We start from the raw sequence: 10,787 nt of genomic DNA, 5'->3' as shown, positions 1-10,787 counted from the left end.
CACGCAGATATTATCAATTCTATTTGGATTATGTTACTGGGCGGCAAAATAATAGCATTTGATCGCTAACGCCTCGTAGGCGGCCCATAGCTGTATTTAGTTGTTCTAACAGCCATTTTATGTAATGCGACTCCGGACCCTTCAAAGACCATTCCAAAAATCACGTCACTTACTTCATTATCAGAACAAAGTCGGAACTCACTTTCTTAATAAAAGTCATCAAGGCTCTTATTTGGGGATTCCCTAGAGACCCCTGAGGGCTGGTTTTCATCTACTGGTTTGATTTGTTCCGAGCTTAGCCATTGATTTTCACTTATAACCACGATAAATTAGTGTGCCGGAATTACTTTGAAATTAGCTTTTGCGGCGGCCACATGTAATGTTTCAAACAAAAGCAAAACCGCAAATTGGTCGTTTCAGGACAAATAGTTAAAAATAAATTACAATAAATAAATAAATAAACGTATGCTGTAAAACTTCAATTTACAATCACACTTCTATTTTATACTACTTAAAACAACTGTAAACAATTTTTTCTTGCTTACTTTTTTATCAAAAAATTGTTAACCACAGAATTAAAGAAGTTTAAGACTTCGAATTCAGATAAGCTGGAGAAAAACAGGTCAGTAAATGGGTTTTTCTGAGTTGGGATGACTACACAGATGCCCACTTGACTATTAGTATTCCTGTATAGTCTTTGCTTGTCTATTCCCACACTTCTTCATAGTCCGATTTTTCTCACCAAAACCACGTGTTATAACCCACGTGACAGCGTGTCACGTGACTCAACTAATCACGTGGGCAAGTTGACGGATGTTGATCACGTGATTCTTGACCTGATCACGTGACTCTACACCCCCTCCAAGTTTGCTAGCCAGCAGGTCCTGATCAAGCTAGCACTCTCATTGGGCCTTTTCGGTCACGTTTCAGTCTCTCCCATCTAAAATCACGTGACATGTTCCACGAATCCCACTGGTCACGTCACGGTAATCCTGGCATCTGATTGGTCAACAGAGCAGGATGCAGGCTCCTGATTGGTGAGAAGACCACGCAGACAACACAGAGGAAATTCAGTGCAGATTAAATTATTGTAAATATACATTGTTAGGAATTAACACCCGCTGCTAATTCAGCTCCCCTCGTCACGTGACCAGAGCTCCCCTCGTTTAGCCTAAAACGGGGGAGCGCACCGAACAGTCAGAGCCGTGACGTCATGACCAGGGAAACAAAAGTATAGCCACCCAACACCAGAGCTGGCAGCTGATTTTAAGATTTGAGCTAGACCTTCAGGACGCTATACAAGATACAACCTATCCTAAAAGTCTTGATTACAAAGGTTAGCTTCGCGACGGCTTTCTAGTCCTTAAATCACATGGTTTAGTTAGACCAAAACAGTTTGATCACATGACACTTCAAGACAGAGAGTTACAGTTACTGAGGTAAAGCTGGTGCTGTGACTCCAGCAGAGAGTCTGAATGAGAGAGAGCCCCGTTGTAGGACGGGAGGGACGAGGGGAGGGTGGAGGGGAAGGCGGGCTCTTCTCCTGAAACACAAGTTTCTTCTTTCTTTATCCGGGGGTTCTGGTTGTAGTCCTCGGGTATTAGGTGGGAGTTGTAGTTCAGGATGGGTCCTGTGTAGCCGCGAACCCTGGAGATGGTGCCGAGTTAGTGGTGCAAGAAAACGTTTTGTGTGTGGTGCTAGAAAACGTTTTGTGGACACTAGACAAGATAATAAAACAGACTCAATGATAAAATTTAATGAACGAAGTAGAAGTTTTGGCGAATGACGAGGTTAAACTTCACCGTTAATTTAACAGTTCATGGCCTGCTTTAATTAACGATAAACCCTTCCAACCCTCATTTTTGCCTCAAGATTTTTCGACCCAGAGAAATCCCAGCGTAATAATTTATAGTCCTTGCCGGAGACAAAACGGAATACGTAGGGCCAATACTCCAATGTAATGATCCACACATTATAGTTATCTTTACTTACGAAGGAGGCGAGGTGTAAGCCCGAGGAGTGGGCAGGCCAGAGGTGGCGTAGGATCGAGTAGGAGATGTAGGCCAGGAGGAGTGAGAAGGAGGGAGGATGTAGGATGAGGAGAGGTAGGACGGGGTAGTTGTCGTGATGGGAGTACCGGCCGTCACTGGTAGCGACGGGTGGTTGTTACCAGCTGTAAAGTTTAAGATAACTAAACGTTTTTATGGTTATAATACAAAATAACGATACAAATCGTTTTGTAAGGATTGTTTTATGTATACACAGTAAAGTTATTAAGTTAAATAGAACTGCCGTCATCAAGAATCAGTGACGCAAGGCAAAGATGGGGAAACTACACATATAATCTACGAAAGTAGCTGTAATGTTAATTTAGTAATTTTACCTGGCACAGAGTAAGAGAATGAAGATAAGGACGAGGTTACTGTCGGAGCAAAGGGTCCCCAGTTTGTGTAAGGTGAAGCTGAAATAAAACCAGTTAGAGATAAAGAGACTTAGAGTGTTAGAGACTAACTCAGTTGAGTTAGAGACTAACTCAGTTGAGTTAGAGACTAACTCAGTTGAGTTAGAGACTTAACAGATGAAGTAAACCCCTGATTTTCTTAGCAGGTATCAAGAATTTTGCAGACAGAGTGGACATAGTTTATGGAGACAACATTCCAAAACATCTTCGGTTCATTTTACAAATCTCTTAATTTGCTGGCATTTTAATTGTTCGGATTGTGAGTAGTACAGATCGTCAAAGAAACAAAATTGTTTCAACTTGGTTGATGATACACAGCATGAGCATTAGAACAGAGAGAACAGAGCAAGCGGTTATTATGGTTACAGAACTGGGCGGAGTTTGCCCAATTTTATTTACTCCGCCTTCATTATCTATTGATTAGAGCTAATTTTCAATTAATCTTTTAAATTGGACATGTAACACTGTTCTATGATGAGCATAATCACCAGAAATTGACTCATCCTAATTGTTAATTCAACAAATTTTCTCCCCGTACTTCGGTGGAATTTTCTAAATTATCAAAACTGTTTCCAGACACAACTCTCGGTCACGTGGTGCGGTAGAATTTAGCGATAATTGACAGTTTTATCAATCAAACAACAACTCAGTCCACACTACAGCCGGCCACAGCCAAGACCGCTCACTCGAGACAATGCAGTCACTTTTTACAATCGCATTCATACAGAATTGCTTCTTTATAATGCGTTCGTACGACCCGAAAATTAGAGAATGTGTCAACACTTGGGCGCCATGAGTTGTAAGCTTTTTACATTGGAACCACATCATTGTGATGAAGTAGTGGTAGAGATGTGATTTAGCAAAGCTATTGTCTGACATTACAGTCACAAGGTCGATACGCTGAGACTCATGAGAGAAACTTTAGTAATCATGAACATGAAGATCCAAAATTCTCAATATATAAGGGACGGGTGAAAATAAGGAAACGCATAACGAATTTGAAAAAAGACCCAAAAAAATACAATAAATAAGATTTGAATAAACTTACGTAAAAATCGTTTCGCAGCAATATCAGTAGGCGGGGAAGGGGAGTAGGCGTAGGGAGAAACACCGAACCTTCTGTAGCCTGAGGGGACTAGATCAGATTTAGTCTTTGTTGGATCAGAATAAGATAGATCAGATTTATTTATAGATCGGTCATGTTTGGATCGGATCTACATAAATTAACTAATCTTAGTTTGATCAGATTTAGGCAGACCACAATTAATTTGATACAACTTTGTGGTATTATCCTCTGAATGTTATAATCTGTTACATCAGATAAAGTCACTAGCTTATAAATTTATGCACCAGACAAGATAACATTATCAGATAAAAACTCACTGAGCGTGTTCTGCTGGTTCATGATGCCCTTTTCTCGCTTCCTCCACTTAGCCCGCCTATTCTGGAACCACACCTGGACTCTAGCCTCAGTCAGGTCTAGTCTCATGGCCAGTTCTTCTCTGGTGAACACATCAGGATAGTGGCTCTGTTGGAACGCTCGCTCTAACTCGTGCAGCTGAAACATTTTAACATTTAGTACAAGTGTTTTCCTTTTTGATAAAATTTTGACGACTAGTTTTGCTAATTTGGTTCTCGGAAGAGTTCCGAAGAGTTGGATTTGTTGCATGATCGAATAGGAATCTGAACATTTTAATAACTATGACATAATTTTCAAACGCAAGTGATGCTACACCCAATCACTGGTAAAGGAATAATCTCATGACGACATTATGGCGGACCATTGATTAATTCTATACTGCTGTCTGAAATCACTGAAAACTATTAATGTGCAATTAAATTGTGGCTAGACTACCTGTGCAAGCCAGCTAAAAACCAAATGTGATACTTATATCTGATACGTTATGCCACTGGCACTGCCACTATGTGAATACTACTGGTGAAAGTGAAAGTGAAACTCCTCTCTTACCTGCACGCTGCTGAAGGTGGTTCTGTTTCGTCTCTGCTTCACAGGTACCTCCTTCTTGTCATCATCTGACCGTGGCGAAGAACTCTCTGAAAAGAATATTGTTAGAAGGTGTAGAGCTGGCACAGCATTTCTACGGAAATTTGGGTTATTTTTTGTTTCTTTTTCTTTTGCATGTGACTTTTCATGTTCAGACATGACGTCCCGTCTTATGACGTCACAACATGACGTCACGTCTTATGACGTCACAACATGATGTCACGTCACACAAGGTCCCAAACCCCTATTCTACCTGTGGTGCTACCAGGACCGTATTAACTTATTAACCACTCGGCAAACAAATCTTTAGCCAAAAAACAGAATCTTGTACTGAGCTGAAAACTAGATATTTTGTAATATAATAAAGTTCAACTATTGAATATATTAAGAGTCTAAGGGTTAGAGTATACAGTTACAGTTTTATTTCTACACAAGAGGAGCCTGGATACAGCCGTGTGACGAAGCCAATAATAATAATGAGTAGCTGCTATTATATTTAGAACTGCATCCCTGAAATGATTTAAGAAACCTTCAGTCTTCACTACTGGCACAGCTCACTACTGGCACAGCTCACCGCCGACAATGGTGTTTCTCTTGTTGGGAATACAAAACCTTAGTGAAGATTTTTTCCCCTGATTTGTTAACCATGAAACCCTCAAACTTCACGGATAAAGCCACGTACGGACTCCAGAGCAAGCCGGCAAGATACGTTTGGGCAGCCTACTTTCTTTTCATACTCCTCTCATCTCTAGTTGGGGATACTCTGATCTTACTCGCCTCCCTCGGACACAAGGCCATTAAACTACCCAAGGTTATAGTACTCCTGATAGAACATATTGCTGCTTGTGATCTAGTGTTAGCTGTAACGTTTGTGTTGCCCAATTTCGTGTCTTTGCTAGCTGATGGTTGGATTTTCTCTGATCTGCTGTGTTTCATTGAGCCTTATATCTCCTACTACTGCTACTATGTTAACCTCTACCTGGTCTGTCTCATGACCACGGGTAAGGTTTACTTATTGAAATGCCCATTCCGTGCTTCTATCTGGACCGCCAAAGGAACTTGTAGATTGTGTGCAGGAATTTGGGGCTGCTGCTTGTGGATGCCCCTTATGTTTAGCCTGGTTGAGTGGGATGACACTGTGTTTGACTACAGAAGATACCACTGTGATTACAGGTTCTCAGCGCATATCTGGAGGTGGCTCACCCCAACTTGCTGTTTCATCATGGTCATCCTCCCCTCCTTGATTGTGGTCGCCACCACTGGGCTACTCCTTCAAGAAGCAAGATCAATAATGACTAGGAGCAGAGAGAGGAGCAGAGAAAGGAGCAGAGAAAGTTTACGGTCACAGGGGATAGTAACGGTGATTGCTACTGCAGTGGTTTTCTGTTTGTCGACTTTTCCTTATGTGGTGTACCGTGTGGCTGATCCGTATGTTGCTGAGAATCTTTCAGCTGCGTTCCATGTTAACTTCTACAGGTAAATGAGTACATTTTTATTTTTGAAGTACTTTTCATCCACAAAATAAAAAAATATATTTCGTTTTAAAGTCAACAAAGTAACAAAATGATTAAAATCATCACGTTAATCAATTGTTGTTAATTGGTAATTCCTAGTATTTTCCAGATTTGCGACGTCCTGTCTACAGCTAAACATCATCAGTAATATCTACATTTACAGCTTTACAGTTACCAGTTTCAGAGATTTTCTCCGGCAGTGGATGTATATTGTACTGGCTCGTATGCCTTTTATAAAACCATCATTTTCTTATGATAACTACGGTGAGTTCCAATATATCTGTACAACCTTAAACAGTGAAAATGTAAATTAGTTTCTGGGGAAATTGGGTATCGTGAATCGAGATCTCAAACGACAATTTGTTTACTCTTTAAATCACTTACTATTACTAATATATTGATTATTTAGGTCCACGTGCAGGGGGCATTCGGTTGCGGACGATAACTCACAAACCCACTCGTCAGAATAGACCGAGAGCGACTACTATAATATACAGTTACACTAGACAATGTAGTTCTACTGCAACTTCAAGTTCAATTGTTTGATTGTGATTGTGATTGAGCAGTCATTAATCTTCCCTTGCTCATTACATATTGTTATGGTTGAATGTATTATTGATTATAACCAAATTAAGTTGAGATTTTAACTTTTGATTTTTACTGTCTCGGAACAGCTTTTTGCTAATACTAATGGAATAACGTACCGAATTACTTTAAATTGCACAATATTTTACTGAAAACCGTTTCTCTTATCTCCTAATCTCACCTTGTCCAGCCTGGCAGCAAATGTGCTTCATTTTTCGTAGAACTATTCTCAAAATCTGAATTGCATGTTTTGCCCTCTCCCACTCCCCCTCCCTCAAGTAAAAATATTTCATGTCTCTCTACCAGACCGGATCACTTGACCAACATCACATGACACAAATTAACAACCAATCATATCACAGTATTCACATCACGTGACACAAACCAACCAAACAGATGGCAGTATCCAAACCAAGCTCTATCCGGGACGAAGTTTGACTCACACGAGATTCAGCGAAACAGTGCATCCTGAACGCCCACGTGCATTAAAACGCGCGCCACGTGACTACCCACGTGACAAGGGAAACGGGTCTCGTGACTGTGATAGAGGGTGTTGATAGGCTGACTGGGAAGCACCTGCCGTTCCCGCATGTGACCTAATCGTGTCTAAATTCGTGCGGAAGTGATAATTTTCAAAAATTTACTCACCGCTTTATAAAATATATCGTAAATTTTTCCTTCAAAATCTAGCTAATTTTTCAATAGCTAGAATGAAATACATTACAAGAAAAAGCTGATCAGACACAGTAAGTTTTAGTGTTTACAGTAAGGACAGATAAACGTACGATTCCACTCATGGTCAGCTAAAAGGAACAACAGATCCTTTTGTTCAACTTCAAGAATCCTAAGCGAAAAGAATATTTGTGCAGGAGCACTAATGCTACATTCATTAAACATGTACAAAGAATTTAATAGGACACAATAAAACGTAACTAACATCTAATGATTCTTCAAAACATCTTAATTGGAATGAAATTTGGCAAATTATTCTTTATTTATTATTTAATTAAATAATTATTCAATTTGTTTAACGCGCTAGCATTTATAATGAAGGAGTAATAAAAGTGTTAATGAAGGAGTAATAAAAGTGTTATTATTACATCCAATTACAGGGTTATTATCTCCAATAACCCTGTAATTGGATGTAATGAACAGCTTGTAAACTTAATAAATCTTTAATAAAAACAAATTGATTGATAATGTTTATAAATTGGCGACTAAGGAAAGTGGGTATCCATTTCATATCATGGTATGCACGGCTTTGAGACGGTGTTTTATTTCTTTTATTTGTGTTGGGTTGGTTAAAACAATTGCATTGAAAAGTGAGATTTTTAAATAATGAGTTGTTTGAATAGAAGATTTGTAGACAGGGCGTTAAAACGATTGCATTGAAAAGGGAGATTTTAAAATAATGAGTTGTTTGAATAGAAGATTTGTAGACAGGGCGTTAAAGCGATTGCATTGAAAATGGAGATTTTTAAATAATGAGTTGTTTTTTTTAATAAGTTAATAGAAGATTTGTAGACAGGGTGTCTTCAAATTATAGCTTAATAGTTTGCTAACTATTTAGAGAAGTTTTGTTTATTTTATGTCAACAGATTTCTTTGTTTATTATGGTGTTTCTAATTTTATTCTAATTTTCTTGTATATATCCTTTTTGATTTTTTTGTAGAATTACGTTTTATATTGGGTCAGACATTATCATTTTAATTTGACTTTTAAATCGTTTAACCCGTTTTACTTTCATCTGTTCATTTGGGTCCGATAAATGTCCTTTAAAATTGTAACCCAATCTGATGTTCGGTTTATATCTTTATTGTTACGAAGCTAGCCTCGTGGTATTGAGAAGACATTTACCCAACAAAACCTGTATCTACTGAGTCGAGACACTATTATGTATTCGTTGCCATGACAATGACCTTGTCTAGTCAGCGACTACTGATATTTATCATTTTAATGGTCGTTCATTATTTTTGGTATGAAGCTAATTTGAAAACTCCTTTCTTGAAACATCTAATTCTGAAATTTATGCTTTAAATTCTTCCGTTCAAATTTATATGCGACGACCTTTTTTTTGGCAGTATTTTTTCGATTCGTTTGCAAACCATGCTGTTCAGTATAAATTTTAACCCTATTTCGATTCCAACTAATTTCGACTACCGGAGGCCCTTTTAGAAAAATCTTAAAGTTCCTGAGTGATTTGGTGTTGAATTACGTGTTAATTAATTATACTTAGTTACATGTGATTTAGTTACAGATGGTTTAGTTGCATTTTTCTTATTTATAAGACGATTCTACAACTGATTCATCATCGGAATGTTCTAAAACCCAGTTCAAGGTCCACCTCCACATTCAGTTCCTAAATTTAAATTGATAGAATGATCTTTACAGGCTTCATGTTTTAAAAGTTAGACAGGTTTCAGGTTACCGAACTCTCGCAGGGTTGGAACTAAAATGTGCGATATTTTCCATATATATTACATCTTCCGTAAGTAAGTTAACTTAACAACTTAAATTTCAGTTACTTATTTTCTGTAAATATTCAATTGATTGGGAGCAAATCAATATTATGTCCATTTAATAAAACAGGCAAGAGTTATAATTGAAAGGCAATTATAATTTCATCTCAGATAATCGGATAATTACTCCAAAGTTCCCTGATTTGCCTATTTCTCTATTTGCACGTAGAAAGTTCACTTTTACGAGGCTTGAAAAGTGGGTTCTTGGCCCAACTTGGTACGAGAAAATAGTTCACTTTCAGTTATACTGGTAAACTATTGTCTACCATCAGCTTATAACTAAGAACAGTGAGAATTTAAACTATGGGACAATTTTAGTCTAAGAAAATCTCAATTTTGCTGTATTAAAGCAGCCTGGCTGTCACCAGTACTGAATGTTTGGAATGTTTAAGTCGGTTGGGTTGGAATTTGGCCTGGGATTTGTTGATCCTGATTACAAATTTAAATTACTCAGAATTGCAACTTCTTGTCATTATAAGTGTGTTAATCGCCGTGGCATGGCGAATCACTAATATTTGGGTTTTAACATTCAACATTTGAACATGAATGTGAAAGTTAAACAATTTAAGGTGGAATTGAAAATTTTTCTTGATGTACAATGTACATACTTGCTAACTTTTTTAGGATATATCGTTAAAATTATAGAAGAAGAATAGAGTGGCAAGCAAAAATTATAAACCGAGATGCACAGCCTCGGTCCAGCCATGATGTATGACAGAAATCGTGCTTTGAATTAAAAACAATCGTTTCCATCCTCTCTGAAGCTGAAGGATAAAACTAATCTGAATTTTTTGAACAATAAGGCGTTTCCTTTCGATAGCCCACAATTCCGCCGAAAAGGAATGGTTTTTCAGTCGGCAGCGTTTTGTTTTGGAACCGTCTCACTGTCTCCAGCCCTTTGAAACGGAATCTTTTGTGCGATACCAAAAATCCGGACTGCATAGAATTCATCCGGCTTTGTGCGACCTAAAGTCTACCAGGACAAAAAGCTCATTACTGATTTTCTCTGCTAAAATAGATTTATGCAAGTGTTATTTATGACAAAAATCTTACGCTCATGTCGGACGACAGAATCAATAAAGCATTTTCAACATACAACCATCACATACACACTAATACAAAGTTATCAATTTTAGCAAACTGACGAATAATTAAACCGAATTATACTTGAATTATGTTTAATTGATGGAAAATATTTGGTAGGCTTCGTACTGTAACAGAATAAAGTGCAGTTATCAAAACAACAACTCTTACCTTTATCAGCGTTAGCATCATCTCCAGTGCAATGGTGTCCGTTATTATCCTTTCCATTTCCCAGGATATCATCAATCGAATGGGTCGACGAGGAGACGGTATCGGTATCAGCACGGTTATCTTGATGAAGGAGCAGGTGCTCAGTCTCGCATAAACCCGACATTACGAGTTGGGTGGAGGGGCAGGTCATGGTACACATTGACAATGTAAACTGTAACGCTAGAGAAAGAAGGGATATGTTAGAGCTGTTTGCGGTGAGTGTGGGAAGGAGGTACGCTGCGCGTTAGGCGGGTCACGTGAGCAGTTATGACGGCAGGCGCGAGATGTACACTCTGCCAGGGCCAGGTAAACACGGTATATAGTGCAAAAATAATGTAAATTGTAAGGTGGAGGAGTAATGTAATAGGGTAGGTCAGAATTAACGGTGTTTAAAAATTGGAGAGATCCAC

The 10,787-nt window shown here is 38.4% G+C and overlaps 1 protein-coding gene across 2 annotated transcripts; it reads right to left on the bottom strand.

The window, feature by feature from the left end:
* Positions 1 to 409: 409 nt before the first annotated feature.
* On the bottom strand, positions 410 to 10,561 carry LOC134824070 (pituitary homeobox 1-like). Of its 2 annotated transcripts, none has more exons than XM_063835773.1 (7): positions 10,339 to 10,561; positions 4,431 to 4,516; positions 3,845 to 4,019; positions 3,510 to 3,587; positions 2,384 to 2,461; positions 1,993 to 2,173; positions 410 to 1,647 (listed from the first exon to the last, which is right to left on the bottom strand). In XM_063835773.1, the coding sequence occupies exons 1-7, from the start codon at positions 10,535 to 10,537 to the stop codon at positions 1,413 to 1,415; spliced, it is 1,032 nt and encodes a 343-aa protein (XP_063691843.1). In that variant the 5' UTR covers positions 10,538 to 10,561; the 3' UTR covers positions 410 to 1,412. The 2 variants fall into 2 exon arrangements, with proteins under 2 accessions (XP_063691843.1, XP_063691842.1); XM_063835772.1 differs by having other exon boundaries at positions 3,510 to 3,596; positions 10,339 to 10,553.
* Between the last annotated feature and the right edge of the window lie 226 nt (positions 10,562 to 10,787).

Source organism: Bolinopsis microptera, chromosome 12 (genome assembly GCF_026151205.1).
Source record: "Bolinopsis microptera isolate Bmic1 chromosome 12, MBARI_Bmic_1.0, whole genome shotgun sequence".
NCBI classification, from domain to species: domain Eukaryota; kingdom Metazoa; phylum Ctenophora; class Tentaculata; order Lobata; family Bolinopsidae; genus Bolinopsis; species Bolinopsis microptera.
The sequence above is the reverse complement of the archived record's forward strand: the minus strand, read 5'-3'. Positions and strand labels throughout refer to the sequence as shown.

Excerpts from the sequence above, each read along its gene's own strand:
- LOC134824070 (XM_063835772.1), bottom strand. The coding sequence starts at position 10,537 with ATGTGTACCATGACCTGCCCCTCCACCCAACTCGTAATGTCGGGTTTA. Across the intron at positions 3,597-3,844 it reads GAACCAGCAGAACACGCTCA|TCCCCTCAGGCTACAGAAGG; the intron begins GTGAGTTTTTAT and ends AATCTGATCTAG. Across the intron at positions 2,462-3,509 it reads TGCTGCGAAACGATTTTTAC|CTTCACCTTACACAAACTGG; the intron begins GTAAGTTTATTC and ends GTTTTATTTCAG.